At 56.0% G+C, this 15,026-nt stretch overlaps 1 protein-coding gene across 4 annotated transcripts in view; it reads left to right on the top strand.

Annotated features, from left to right (window-relative positions):
* Positions 1–15,026, top strand: part of PEPD (peptidase D) — a 141,046-nt gene that overhangs the window by 10,703 nt on the left and 115,317 nt on the right. For all 4 annotated transcript variants that reach the window (XR_008621990.2, XM_003816195.5, XM_063599545.1 and 1 more), the window contains exons 3-4: positions 13–140; positions 10,115–10,178. Coding sequence is in view for 3 of the 4 variants with exons in the window: in XM_003816195.5 (XP_003816243.3) it covers positions 13–140; positions 10,115–10,178 (192 nt within the window). In the remaining variant the exon portion in view is untranslated. The remainder of the gene's footprint in view (positions 1–12; positions 141–10,114; positions 10,179–15,026) is intronic.

Below are 15,026 nucleotides of genomic sequence, written 5' to 3'. Positions count from 1 at the left end.
TTCCCGCCACAGGAGTCCTTCTTTCACTGGGCGTTCGGTGTCACTGAGCCAGGCTGCTATGGTGTCATCGATGTTGACACTGGGAAGTCGACCCTGTTTGTGCCCAGGCTTCCTGCCAGCCATGCCACCTGGATGGGAAAGTAAGGAGCAGCCTGGCCAGGGCACCGTGGCTACCAACCATGGGCTGGGGGTGGGTAGGGGAGGTGGGATGAGAGAGCAGGGTTGGGCCTGGGGACGGGGAGGAGGGAAGAGCTGCAGGAGGAAGGGCATGCGGTCAGGGCTGTCACAGCCTGCCTCTTGCCAGAGCCCTGCACCCTTGGCTGGGAAGGGATGTTAGAGCTGGAGTATGACTGTGTGGTAGGAGTTATTGAGAAATTGTTTTAGGTAGATAGAGAGGAAAAGGGGTCCTTGGGAAGTTTTCTGGTAAAGCTCCAGCTCCTAGAGCCAGGCCGGCAACCTTTGATATGCAAATGCAGGCCATTAGAAACTGGGTCCACCCAACATGGCAATTCCCAAGGCCTTCTTACCCTTGCCTCACATGTTCCTGGCAACATGGCCGCCCCACATGTGTAGAACATCCCCAAATATCCCCACATGTGTAGAACATCCATGGCTCCCTGCATTTGCATATTAAAAGACTAGGGTGGGAGAGCCAGCTTTTTAGTGGGCTATGTGAATAACATGCGTGGTCAAACCAATCCCCTGAGCCCTATGTAAATCAGACATCGCCCCCTCCAGCCTCTGCATATATACTTGGCTGGTGTCCACTGCACTTGGGGACCTCCTCTTTTGGCTTTGGAGCCCCCCTCCCTCTGTCTCCATACGGAGGAGCTTCTTCCTTCTGTCTTCTCCCTTCCTTCTTGCCTATTAAACTCTCCGCTCCTTAAAACCACTCCACGTGTGTCCATGTCGTTTTCTCTAATTCAACTCGAGACCAAGAACCCTGGTGTTCCTCCACTCATCAGAGCCCTGTCAACTGGGGGCCTTGTTTGTTTAGAAGTGCAGTTTGTTAATCCTGAAATTCTAGCTTCTCCGTCTGTGAAAACGCCTGAGGGTTTGGCCCTGCGAGGCCGTCACTCCTGCGTGGCATCGACAGGTGTGGCATGGCCCTGTGCGTGCCTGAGGGTGGTGGGTTGGGTTTGGATCGGGGAACCCCCTCTCTGAGGCCCATCGCTGATATGCTGGGTGTGTTATTTGCTGCCTTCCTCTGGATGCAGCGCAGGTCCTGCCCTCCCGGCTCACCTGTGAGATAGAGCAGAGGCTCGGGCTGCTGGGCACCCTCCTCCACCCTCCATGGTGCCTGCTGTTCCAGGTACTCCCCACCGCCGAGGAGCTGTTCTGCCTGCTCAGTGGTGCCAGGGCGGACACTGTACTTAACCAGGGAGGTTTGAGGTGATCAGAGGATCCCGCTAAATGCTGGCTGCCTCACTGCGTGTCATCTCCGCCTGGAGAGTGATTATTCTGGGCTAATGTATAAATTGCAGCCTTTGCTGCCTGGTGCCCCAGAACGCTCATTACCAGGTGGGCTGGAGAGGCTGTGGCTGGTTTGAGTGACAAGGCCCCTGGCTGCCACAGGGACTGGGCTCTCTGCCGAGGACTGGGGCCACAGTGGAGCTTCCCCTGCTTCCAGTGCTACCCTCCCCTCACCCTCCCTTCAGTGCAGACTCCGTTTCTGCCTTCATTGGCCATGGTGTGTGCTGCTCCTGCTGTCTCAGGGAGAGGGGTTCAGGCTTACAAGTTGGTGATCATTCTGCTCTTAGGCCGCTTGGCAGGATCCCAGCCTGGCAAGACTGGGATCTTTGCTGGGCAGGACTCAGCCTGGAGCACAATTGGCAGCAGAAGAAAAGAGGACTGTTTCTCCTGGGGGTGGTCTCCTGGCTTGGCCCCTGGGAAGAAGGGCACGGAGTGGACACACCCGGGCCGACTGCCTTTGGGGCTTCTGCCGGGCTGCCCCTCGGAGGCCCTGGCCTGACAGTGCCTTCCCATCCTGTCGTGATCTTTATTGTCGACCTTCATCCCATTCCCAGTGGAATCCTTATGACTGCCCTGTTACAAAAGAGGAGATGGCTCAGCGTGCTGGTGTGACCTGTGCAGGTCCTGCAGCCAGGTCTTGCTGGAGCTGCAATTGGAGGCTGAGCTTGCCTGCTGGCTAAGTGTGGCTTCTGAGAGGCCGTGGGGCTTGCGAGTGGGTCTGGTCATGTTTGGGGCTCCAGTTCCTTCTCTGTGATGCTGCTCTGGAGGCCCCCCAGGACTGGAGTTACAGTGCTGGCCACTGTATCTCTGACACTGACATGAGGCAGGGATGGTTCCAGGAGGCAGATTGTCTTGTCCAAAAATGGCCACAGCAGTGTTTCTGGACACTCGCTGTCTGCAGGTGACATCTATTTCCCTTCTGCCTGTCCCAGGTCTGGGCCTCATGACGGATGTGGCAGTGTTGCTGTGTGACGTCTGAGGCTAGACTGTAAACTGCACTGTGGCTTCCACGTGGTTCTCTCCCATGGGGTACTTGCCCTGGGAACCCAGCCGCCACATCATGAGGAAGCGCAGACTCCCCATAGGGGGACCCCAGCCGCCAGCAGCACCAGCCGCCAGCGTGCATGAGGCCCAGCCTTCCATCTGCTGAGGTCCTAGATGTGGAGCAGAGCTTTGCTGTCCTCTCGGGGCTCGGTCCAAATTCCCGACCTTCAGAGTCCATGAACATGATCGGTGGTTTTGCACTCCACTAAGTGTTGGAGTCGTTTATTCCCCAGCTGTTGTAACTGGGACAGCAGTGACGAAGAGTTTAGGTCTGCTTTCTGCAGGAGGATTCTCCCAGCATCCCCTCTCTACCCAGAGCAGAGATGTGGCCTCAGCCTTTCTTGCAAGGGGCACGACTCAGGACGAGCGAGGGCCCCTGTGCCAGGGTACCCTTGGCTCCGGGTGACACCTGCAGTTTTGACCTGGCTGCCCTCTCAGCCTCCTCATGGCCCTCACTGCTGGCTCAGAGCCTGTTGACATGTCCCACTGCTCAGAGAAGTAGCTCAGCAGTCAGGTCGGATGCCTCCTCTGTGAGATGTGGGGATGGACAGAGAAGGAGAAACAGCTTCAGGGAGGGTCTGATCAGGGGCTAACCAGGGCCCCACCTGGGGTTTCCAGGGGTTTCCAACAGGGGTCTCCCCTGTTGGAAAAGGCTGTGTACATGCTGGGCAGGTCAGATCAGGCAGCCTTGGTCCCAAGGGGGCATCTGGCCCCATAGCTGAGAGGTAGAGCCTTGTGTCCTGCTGTCCTGGCTCCCTACCACAGCCACCCCGAGCAGGCCTCTCCGTTCCACTGTCCTGGAGTGACCCTGTCTGAGTCTCCACATCCTGAGCCCTCAGGAGAGAAGGCTCAGTTGTAACAGAGCAGTGGTGGCGGGGTTGACTGTGTGGGACTGGAGCTGGGGAGTGGCCAGATCTGATTGCGTATGGCTGCTTCCAGCTGCTCCTGGAATCAATAGGGCACCAGGAGCGAGGCTGACGGGAGTACCTGGCCTTTGCAAGCAAAACCCACCAGACTTCACATTTGACCTTCAGCTCCTCAGCTTCCTTTTGAGTTCCTATCTGATGGTTTTTGAAAATCCATCTGGCAGATACTGCAATCCAAAGTCGCCCAGGGAAACGACACCCCCGTCTGCAGGATCTGCCACTTCCTGTGGAAACGGTCTTGCTGTTGTCAGGGTTGCAGACGCCAGGGGCCGTGGGCAGCCTGAAGCCGGCCCACTCCTCACCCCAGGCCTGTTCTGGGATGGGGAGGGTGGTAGCTCTGAATGCATTTTTATTCAGAATCTCTGCTAACAATAGTGTGTGGTGTCTTTTTGATGTGAGAGCATTTCCCATCATTTTTCATCGGAGTTGGGCTTAGTGGAGGGTGGCTTTGGCTGTGGGCCTCTGTGAGTCAGCGCCCCAGGCAGCTTCGGAGCCCAGAGTTGGGGAGCCAGTTTGACCAGGTCGGGGGACCCTCCTGGAACCTTTGTAACGCATTCCGTCCCCGGCTCTGGGTATGCAGGGAGGGGCGCTCAGCCTTCCCAGGGCCATACCCACATCTTGTGTGAGAGATGGATGCGGGTATGGTGGGAGGGTTTGCACATGCATGGTGTATGTGTGGGGGGCTGTGTGTGCATATGGAGTGCACACCTGTGTGTGGTGTGGTGCATGTGGAGGGGTGGGTACGTATGGATGTGATGTGGAGAGGACATATGTTGGGGGTGTGCGTGAGGTGTGTGATGCATGTAGAGTATGTTGTGTGGGGGGGGCATGTGCTGTGTTTGTGGTGTGTAGGGTGTTTGTGATGGGGGTGTGTGGTGTGTAGGGTGTTTATGAGGAGGGGTGAATGTGGGTGTGCGTGTGCTGTGTTTTGTGTGTGTGGTGTGTAGGGTGTTTGTGATGGGGTGTGTGTGTGGTGTGTAGGTTTTTTGTGATGGGTGTGTGTGTGGTGTGTGGTATGTAGGTTGTGATGGGAGTGTGTGTGTGCTGTGTTGTGTGTGGGTGTGTGAGGTGTGTAGGGTGCATGTGAGGGAGTGTGTGTGGGCATGTGTGTGCTGTGTTGTGAGTGGGCATGTGTGGTGTGTAGGGTGTTTGTGATGGGAGTGTGTGTGGTGTGTAGGTTGTGATGGAAGTGTGTGTGTGTGCTGTGTTGTGTGTGTGGTGTGTAGGGTGCATGTGAGGGTGTGTATGGGTGTGTGTGTGTTGTGTAGGGTGTTTGTGATGGGGTGTGGTGGGTGTGTGTTGTGTGTGGGTGTGTGTAGTGTGTAGGGTGTGATGAGAGTGTGTGGGTGTGAATAGCGTGTAGGGTGTTTGTGATGGGGTGTGGGGTGTGAGTGTGCTGTCTTGTGTGTGGGTGTGTGTGTAGTGTGTAGGGTGTTTGTGATGAGAGTGTGTGGGTGTGTGAGTTGTGTAGGGTGTGGTGGGTGTGAATGTGCTGTGTTGTGTGTGGATGTGTGTGTAGGGTGTAATGAGGGTGTGTGTGGGTGTCTGAGGGGTGTGTAAGGTGTTTGTGATGGGGGTGTGGTGGGTGGGAGTGTGCTGTGTTGTGTGTGTGTGTAGTGTGTAGGGTATGATGAGGGTGTGTGAGTGATGTGTAAGGTGTTTGTGATGGGGTGTGGGTGTGAGTGTGCTGTATTGGGTGTGTGTGTAGTGTGTAGGGTGTTTGTGATGAGGGTATGTGTGGGTGTGTAAGTAGTGTGTAGGGTGTTTGTGATGGGGTGTGGTGGGTGTGAGTGTGCTGTGTTGTGTGTGGGTGTGTGTGTAGTGTGTAGGGTGTTTGTGATGAGGGTGTATGTGGGTGTGTGGGTGTGTGAGTAAATAATGTGTAGGGTGTTTGTGATGGGGCGTGGTGGGTGTGAGTGTGCTGTGTTGTGTGCAGGTGTGTGTGTTGTGTAGGGTGTTTGTGATGAGGGTGTGTTGTGTGTTGTGTGTTTTTCCCAGCTCTGCCCCACTAAGTGTCCCGAGGATCGAGGCTTCCCCAGCCTCTCTGGTGCCTCCCTCCCACGCTCCTTGTGATTGGCAGGGTGTCGGGGGCCCTCTTTGCCGTGCAGGCCTCTGAGAAGGGGCTGAGGAGCTCCTTCGGCTGCTGCCCAGGTGGTTTGAGGCACTGACCCTGGGCAGGCCTGGTCACTGGACCTGGTCTCCAGCCTCCCGGGCAGCGCTGTCCCCTCTGTGGCCCCTGCGAGGAAGCTTGCTCCGAGAGTGGTCTTTGGGCGTAGGCACCTGCGTCACTGTGGCGAGGTCTGCTTTTGTCTCTGACCAGCTAACATCCTCAGATGGCTGCCGGCTTCCACCGCAGAGCAAATGCCGCTGCCTTCTGTGGAGAGCAGAGTGAGAGTCGGCGAGGCAGCATTGTTTGTAGCTGAAGGCAGGCCGGGCCGCGGGAAATGGATGGTGACGGCTGTAATTTGGCCCTATTACTTATTCATTAACCGCATGCAGGTGGTCAGCCAGCCGGCAAGACCTGCTTTTTGAAATTTCATTTTCTAGAGGGCTCCTCGTGTCTGCACTGTGTGGCATTAATTTAATGTCTCCTTCCCACCCGTGGCCCCCACAGTTGCTGGCAGTCACTGCAGAGTGTGCAGTCGTGGGCTTTGACTCCGGGGACTGGGAAAGGCCTCTCTCATTCATGCCAGGGCCCAACTGGGGTCCCTGCATGCTGACCCCTGTGGAGGACGAGAGCCCCTTTGGGTAGGAGGACTTCTCTCTCCTCCCAAAGCTATCCTTGGCATTTGAGGGGAGTGTGTGTGGGGTGACAGCAGCTTCTCTGCTGACCCATCCTCCCCAGTCCAGTAATTTCTTTTTCTTTTTCTTTTTTTTTTTTTTTTTTTTGAGACAGAGTTTTGATCTCATCACCCAGGCTGGAGTACAATGGCGCGATCTCGGCTCACTGCAACCTCCACCTCCCTAGCTCAAGCGATTCTCCTGCCTCAGCCTCCTGAGTAGCTGGGATTACAGCCACCACACCCAGCTAATTTTTTTGTATTTTTAGTAGAGATGGGGTTTTACCATGTTGGCCAGGCTGGTCTTGAACTCCTGACCTCAGGTGATCTGCCCACCTTGGCCTTCCAAAGTGCTGGGATTACAGGCGTGAGCCACGGTGCCCGGCCTCCAGTCTGGTTGTTTCCATCCAGACTTCCCATGCGATGGGGCCTGACATGAAGTACCGTTGCTGGACCCCAGACTCCCCACAGGGCAGGGTGCAGGCCCTCCCTCTGAGTGGCTGCCTCCTGCCCTGGCCAGCCTGGCCTCAGGGAGTCCAGAGCCCCTCAGGGGCCTCTCCAGCCAGCTTTGCAGGGCTTGTGTGGCCACACCTCTTCTTTTCTCATCAACCCCACCAAATCATGGCTGCCAAGCCTTCGGTGGCTGGTTTGACGTGGGAGTCTGGCACGCATATCCCTTAGGATGACGTTTAAATGGTTTTTACTATAATTAGCCCCCAAACATGAAAAATAAGTACTATCTAAACTTAATTATCTCTGCCCTTTAAAAGAGAATGAAATGCACAGTTGCCAGAAAAGCTGCTTGCAGCTTTTCAGGTTGTATCTGTCGAATGGCTCTTCTGTTGAGAACCAGACCTCTGGCTTGGGAGGCGCTTTTTGGCAGGAGGGGCGGGAATGCATTTCCTGGTGGCTTCCCTCTGCACAGTTGGGGTGAGTTGGGAGGTTTCAAGCCCATAACGGGAGTGGAGGTGACAAGGTCAGGTGCCACACTGATGGCTGAGATGCCCCTCTGTAGGGCGCTGGCCTCAAAATCAGATCCTTTGTACTTCCGCACTCTGCCATGAGGTTGCTTTCCACTCCTGTCACAGCTGGAGGCAATGAAGGGAGGGGGCTAGAGGCAGAGCTGGGAACAACTGAGGGACGCAGGGTGTTTGTTATGGAGCCAGAAAGTCCGAGTTGATGTGTTGATCCCAGCCACGCATTTCGCTGATGGCCCTGCCTTTTGTATTTCTGACACCTGCTTTTGTGCCGGGCTGTGGGGTCAACTCGGTGCTGAGAGTGTGGTTGCTCAATAGCAAAGGGTCTGCAGGCTTCCCTTGAGCCAGCTGCACAATAAGCCCTGCGTCTGGGGCCTCCGGAGTCCAGGCGAGGCGCTCGTCATCAATTCCTGCCCCGTAACTGCTCGAGGCCGTGCTAATGGAGGTGTCAGACCTTGGCCATTTAACTTTTGAGTCCTGTCTCAAATGCACAAGTGAATGTGACTGAATCATGCAAATTTAATTAACAGCAGGAGCTTGATACCCCGTGATCATTTCAGAGAAGCCAAAAGGGAGAGAAAGCAAAGGGCATTGTGGGCTGCACTGAGCAGTCCATTGATCGCGGTGAGACCAGCGTCTCCCGGGCCCTCAGTGCTCCTTGTTGTTGCTCCCTGCAGCCGTCCCTGGGCCCTGTGGCCAGTACTTCCTGGTTTGGGTGGGGAGGGAAGTGGTGGAGGACTCAGAGAGAGGAGCAGATTCTGTTTCCTGCAGGTGATGCTGGTCCTTAGTGTCACAAAGGCTGAGAATGGCACATAGGACACCAGTTCAGGAGCTCACTCGTGAAGTTCATCACCTCCAAGTCCCAAGGTTCTCTCCCTCCACCGTGTTCTGTGGGGTTCTCCAGGCACATTATCCTCGGCACCTGCAACACCCCACCCCCCCGCCCCCCAGTTATCCGTAGAGGGTCTTGACTGCAAGTTGTCCAGGTTGTTGCCATTTTGAACAAAGAATTGGACAAAACACACAAAGGAAAGAATGAAGCAACGAAAGAATGAAAGCAGAGATTTATTGAAAATGAAAGTGCACTCCACAGTGTGGGAGCCGGCAGAGCAGAGTCTCAAGGCCTAGTGACAGAATCTTCTCGGGTCCAGATACCCCCAGGAGGTTTCCCATTGGCCACTTGGTGCTCGCCTCGTGTAAATGAAGTGGTGGCCTGCCATCAGTCTGATTGGTTGTGGAAAGCAACCTTTGTAACTTCACCTCTGCAACCAATCGGAGGCTAAAGTGAAGTTACAAAGTTGCGTTTCTTTGCAAACCAAGACTCCACTTGCAATCAGAGGTACTTTCAATTTCCCATCTGCCTCAAAAAAAAGGGGGGGGTTTGCAAAGGGAGCAGCCTCTGGTCCTTTGTTACTTAGGTGTGGAAAGTTAGGGTTTTCCTTTCAATTTAGTTCTAGGAAGTCAGCATGAAAAAGCCCTAACGCCTCCCGACCCTATTCTCCTGCCTCACCACCACCCCTTGACAGCCCAGGAAACACCATCCAGAAACCATCTGCTGTTTTTTTGTCTGAGGCCTATTTGGGACCCAGCACCTGGTGACTGTAATGCTGTGAGGTCACAGACAGCTGGAGGGCTGGAGCACAGCTGGAGGGCTGGAGCACGGCTGGGGATAGAGCCCCTGTGATGAGGTGGGGCCCAGGTGTGGGATGACGTAGGACCGAGTATGCGTGCGTCATTGGACTTGGCTCTCAGTGTCTCCCCTGTGCAGTTTGTGTTCCTTTCCCCTTGCGTAAGCTCTGTCACTAACAGAGACATTGACTTATCTGCTGACCAAGAGCCTGGGGGTGGCGGCTTGCTGGACCCAGGCTGGAGGTCTGCCTAGCACAGCTGTGACCAAAGGGCCCATCAGGAGGTGGACGAGGGCTGCCCAACCTCATCCATTCTGTGTCTTCTCACTGGCAGATTTTTCAGGGGTAATGAGTAAGCTTGAGTTTTTCTCATCACATTGAGTAATACTGATACTGACTTTCTAAAAATGTTAATTTTTGGCTGGGCACAGTGCCTAATGCCTATAATCCCAGCACTTCGGGAGGCTGAGGCAGGAAGATTGCTTGAGACCAGGAGTTTGAGGCTGCAGTGAGCTACGATTGTGCCACAGCACTCCAGCCTGGGGTGACAGAATGAGATGCTGTCTCTGGAACATAAAATAAAATAGTAATAATAATAATTATTATTATTTGAGATGGAGTCTCGCTCTGTCACTCAGGCTGGAGTGCAGTGGCGCCATCTCGACTCCCTGCAACCTCCGCCTCCTGGGTTCAAGTGACTCTCCTGCCTCAGCCTCCCGAGTAGCTGGGAGTACAGGCACCTGCCACCATGCCCTAATTTTTTGTATTTTTAGTAGAGATGGGGTTTCACCGTGTTAGCCAGGATGGTCTGGATCTCCTGACCTTGTGATCTGTCCGCCTTGGCCTCCCAAAGTGCTGGGATTCTGCGGCTGACCTTAAAATAAACTTTCCTTTAAAGATGCTCCATGAAGACCTGGCAGGCAGATTGTTTTATGCCACAGAGGGACGGGTGCACTGGCTGGCTGCCCTGGTGGACTGTCTCTGGCAGTGGAGGGGATGATAGGGGTTTTGTCTGCAGGGGCTGGCTGCAGGTGGCTAGGGTCACGGAGGAGCGGGGGTTGCTGAGGAAAGCAGCTGTGGTTCAGCCGTCACTCTGTGGCCTAATGGCCTTTGCCCTCCAAGTGTGTGTTGGGCCGACCTGTTCGGTGCCGGGTGCTGGGTGCTGGGTGCTGACCGTGATGGGGATGGGACTGGGGCTCCATGGCCTGGGCTTGGCAGGCAGGAAGGTGGCCACACTGAGCCATTACCAAGCCCTGACCCTGATATTCCTTGTGCTTTTCTTTGAGGATCCATTCCAAGGAGCACTTCAAGGAGAAGTATGCCGTGGACGACGTCCAGTACGTAGATGAGGTGGGTAGCCGGCTCCTCCTCTGAGCAGCCCAGGGCTTCCAGCATGCCTTCCACTCCTGGAGTTCCTCTCCTTCCACTGCCACAACCTTGCTGGATGTCAGGGACACTACTGCCTGGCCACCAGTCCCCGCGCCGCAGGTGCTCCCATTTGGAAGGAGTAGGCAGCAACCCATGCCTCAGGCTTCTCTACGGAGCCATTGCTTTGCCTGGGAAGGCCCCTGACTCTGTGGGTAGAAGTGTCTGGTGACCTGGGTTGTGGCCGCTGAGATACATGAGGTGTCTCTGAGAGGCGGGCCTGCCTGTAGCGGTGGCACACGGTCTAAGTCACCACGAGGCTGGGCCGGGGTCTTCGTGTGTCTCGAGCCCTGGTTGACTGCAGATGCCACTGTCAGAAAAGCCCGAGGCTGTGAAAGGCTTGTAGAGTAGCGTTGGAGGTCCCCTGACTTCAATCCACTTCTCAGTGGGGTTGTCCAGCAGGTGTCATGTGGCCTGGGTAGGCATGTGGCTGTCCTCTTGGGGTTTTGAATCTGTGCCAACCAAGTCCAGGCAGGTCAAAGGGGCTGCCCTGACTCCTCGACTCCAGCTCTCCTTCCTGCCAGTGGGGCAGGGCTGGGACAGAGGTGAGAGCACAGCTGGGAGCCCCTGTGGTCTACGTGACCAAAGGCCCTGACACTAAACCACTGCCTGGCACACAGGAGGCCTCTGTGCTCTGGCCCTGGGCGCTGTCACAACCCCACGTCCTGTGCAGGTCAGTGCCGTGTAGAATGTGAAGCACCCAGAAGTCAATGCCTGCCACTGGGAGTCCATCCTGGACCTGGCAGCATCAGCTTTGGACAGGGCCATCCTGTAGCCACATTTCCCCAGACAGAGAACATGTGTCGGCCATGCTAAGAGCTGGGGCTGCAGTGTGGAAGTGGCCAGGGGAGCCAGTTCTGGCGGCCAAGCAGCTTCCCCCTTCCCCTGGGCAGGACACAGCCTGGTTGAAGATGACGGTACTGGGTGAGAAGCAGGTTCCCAGGGATCATGGCCAGACACAGTGCTATGAGAGACCAGTTGTCTCTGCCCAGCATGTGGGGGCCCAGCCTGGCCCATCCAGCTCAGGGGTGGCCAGCTCTCTTTGACTGCAGGTGGGCCAGTACCATGTGCCCAGCCCTGCCCCCGGTACTGCTGTCCTGGAATATGTTTTCCATTTCTCTGTCTTTCTCCTATCCATCTTTTGAGGCCTTGCACCAGCCTTGTACCAGCCACTGTATCTGCTGTAGACTCTGGCCCACACTGGTGCCCCTTCCCTGAGCCCTCAGGACAAGTTGTGGACACCATGGACGCTGACTGTGTTCTGATGTACACCCTGCCCTTGACTGTCTTGTATTTGTCTTGAACGTCCAGTTCTTTTTCCCCAGACATTCCTCTTGCACTCTCTCCCTGCCCAGTCCCAGGGACATGTAGGGCATCAGAGGTGGCCGAGACCCAGGGCTGACCTCAACAGCCCAGGGCACAGTCCAGTGCAGGAGGTGACCACATAAGTGAACAGTCACCGCAGGGTGGTGGTGCCTGGGCAGAGATCCCTGGAAGAGCCTCTGTGAAGGGCACTGCCCACCTCTACAGGGACGTGGGGGCCTGTCTCTACAGCATCTTCTGCCTGGTTGGACTGTGGAGAGAGGAGGCTTTTGATGGATCTTTATGTTATGTTATTTCAATCCCAAGCTTTTGGGGGTGACTCTTAACATCTGAAGATTCTGTCAATACACATGTGACCTATCATATTGATCCCATTGAGTACAGGATCTAAAATAGACGGAACGTTTATTTGCATGCTCCCAACGAGACCATCTGCCACTTGCCTTGTATGTCTCGGAAGTGGAGCGGGAGGCACCTACTCCTTCATTCTCGTTTTCCTTCCGACCCTCTCCTTGGCAGATGTTTTTCCTGCCCCAGAAACTGCTTCTTAACACTGTTGTCCTTTGAAACCTTGACCCTTCAGGTCTCTTCGATGTGAAACCTGGAGGGGCAGCCTGGGGTGGGCCCTGTCTCAAGGACCCTGGTGGGATGGGCACCTGCCTCCAGGACCCTGTCTCAGGGATCCTGGTGGAACGGGCACCTGACTCCAGGATCCTGTCTCAAGGACTCTGGCGGGATGGGCACCTGCCTCCAGGACCCTGTCTCAAGGACCCTGGTGGGATGGGCACCTGCCTCCAGGACCCTGTCTCAAGGACCGTGGTGGGATGGGCACCTGTCTCCAGGACCCTGTCTCAAGGATCCTGGTGGAATGGGCACCTGCCTCCAGGACCCTGTCTCAAGGACCCTGGCAGGACGGGCACCTGTCTCCAGGACCCTGTCTCAAGGACCCTGGTGGAATGGGCACCTGCCTCCAGGACCCTGTCTCAAGGACCGTGGCGGGATGGGCACCTGCCTCCAGGACCCTGTCTCAAGGACCCTGGTGGGATGGGCACCTGCCTCCAGGACCCTGTCTCAAGGACCGTGGCGGGATGGGCACCTGTCTCCAGGACCCTGTCTCAAGGATCCTGGTGGAATGGGCACCTGCCTCCAGGACCCTGTCTCAAGGACCCTGGCAGGACGGGCACCTGCCTCCAGGACCCTGTCTCAAGGACCCTGGTGGGACGGGCGCCTGCCTCCGCCCTGGACTCAGCTGCTGAGTCCGAGCCACCTCTGGACCACAGCCTCCCCAGCCACTGTCTGACATTTTTGTCTTTATAACTGGGGGAAAATTCAGCTCCGTGTCTACTGTGATTTCTGGGGGCGAGGAAGGAGAACTGGTCTCTAAGCAAGGTAAGAGACAGGCCACCTTAAGTGTTAGGGCAGGGAAGTTGTTAATGGTTGCACAGAATGACAGCACAGAGACTGGCTCATTCTTCGTCTTCGTATACAAAGCAGAATGTCGAGGCTTCAGTAGAGTTCAAAGGCTAGAATCTCTTTAGGGTTCGGGAGCACCCCACCGCACCCCGTCACCGCCACTGCCATTGCAGATTGGTGTTGATGTTACTGTTACTGCCGCTGTTTTTACTGGGAACAAGGCTCACGTTGACAGCAGAGCAAGTGCTTCATGCTGGGGCGGCCCACGTGGGCTCCAGTAACACTAGAGCTCTCTTGGAGCCCCTTGTCCCTCCCGCTGCGGGAGGGACACAGCGGGGCAGGGACTGTGCTGGGCCGTAGCCCCCACCCCGTTCATAGATATGAGGCTGAGGCTCAGAGAGAAAGGCCTCATCCACAGTCCCACAGCTGGAGGGGAGTGGTACTGGGATGTGACGCCAGTGGCCTCCCCTCCAGGCCTCCCTTTCCCCTCAGAAAGGAGGGCTGCTGTAGGACACTCCTGTGGAGGCAACATGGACTCCCTGTGCCTTTGATTTTCTGTGGCTCTGAAGGGAGCCTGCCAAAAAGTGTGACTTGCTGGACTGAACCCCCTGAGCTGGGAGGTATCCCAGGTTGCTTGAGGTACCCAGGGCCTGTTGCATCATGAGAGGTTACAGGAAGCCCTTTATGCAGGAAGGGGTCCCCAGGCTGGTTCTGCAGTGCTCAGCCCCATCTCACTTGGGGTGGCCTTAGCTGTCAGTGACAAATCACAGCCAATGCTTGTCTCCTCTGAAAAAAGGCAGGAAGGCCTCCAATGCCATGGCTGGTCACGTGATAGCATGTATGCCATGCAGGTGTCTGATGGGGCACAGCTGGCTCTGAGGTTCCCTCCTCCCCACAGAGGATCCTGAGTTTATTGAAAAGGCAGTTCCCCTGAGAAGGAGGCATTCAGCAGAACCTTGAGTGGGGCCCCGAGGCTCTGCCGTGAAGGCCCCGTGCAAAGGCTGGCGGGATCAGCGGCTGAGAGCTGGCAGGTGAAGCGTGCGTTCCATGCACTTGCTTCCCTTTATGGCGCCAGGCTTATGTGAGAAGGTCCAAGGGTCACCAAGTCTGCTACAGGCAGGACAGATGTAAGAGGACAACTGCAGCAGCACAGGGACAGGCATCGGAAGCGATGGGGTCAGCAGGGGCCACCGTGCTGTGGGACGACAAGCCCATGGCTCCAGGAACCTGATTGTTCAGGAGTAGCCACACATCCAGACTGTTGGTGATGTTTACTGATGTTTACATTTGAGAAACAAATTTGAAATTGTAAAAGCAGTGCAGGCCACCAGCGTGCAGTACTGTTGGAGGAGAATGCCACGAAAGAAGGTTTATTTTCAAAAGCTTCAGTGATTGCAGGGCAGAGCCAGCTCTCTGGAGCCTTGCAGGCTTTCCCAGCGCTGGCAAAGGCATATCCAGCTTTTTTGTCCAGCTTATCACCCTGCGAAAAGCGGCCCTCGGGCCTGGTCTGGGCCCTGGTTAGGAAAGTGCAGGAGGTGTCCGTGGGAAGCCTCTGATTGTCCCCAGGGGAGGATGTACACCCACAGGGCTCTGATGAATTCTGCCCGTGACCATCCAGCTCCATCTGCCAGAGAGGCCCGGGGCTGCTGGAGAAATCGATGCTGGCTCTGGCACGAAGCAAGGCAGGGTCATTTAACAGCACAGGGTGTGAGAGGTCCCCAGTGGCTACCACTCCGTGGAAACGAGGCCCTGAGTTGACAGAGCCGTGCTGTCTTGTGTGCTGGGGATACATCGGGAGCCAGCAACGCACAGCGCGTCGTGTTCCCTTAATATTTGAGGCACGGAGTCAGGGTGTGCTGATGAGAGCGTAGCACTAATGGGTCTCCATGGGGAAGGGCGGGTGGAGCTGCCAGGTCGGGAGAGGTTTTTGCAGCTGCAGAAGTAACCAGGGCCCACTCAAGCAGTTGTGATCAATAAAAGATGTTGCCCTGCCAGGACTAGGAGACGCACAGCCTGCTCTCAGAGTCAGGCCTGGAT

The sequence above is a fragment of the Pan paniscus genome, chromosome 20 (genome assembly GCF_029289425.2).
Source record: "Pan paniscus chromosome 20, NHGRI_mPanPan1-v2.0_pri, whole genome shotgun sequence".
NCBI classification, from domain to species: Eukaryota; Metazoa; Chordata; class Mammalia; order Primates; family Hominidae; genus Pan; species Pan paniscus.
Note: the sequence above shows the minus strand (reverse complement) of the source record. Positions and strands in the feature narration are given on the sequence as shown.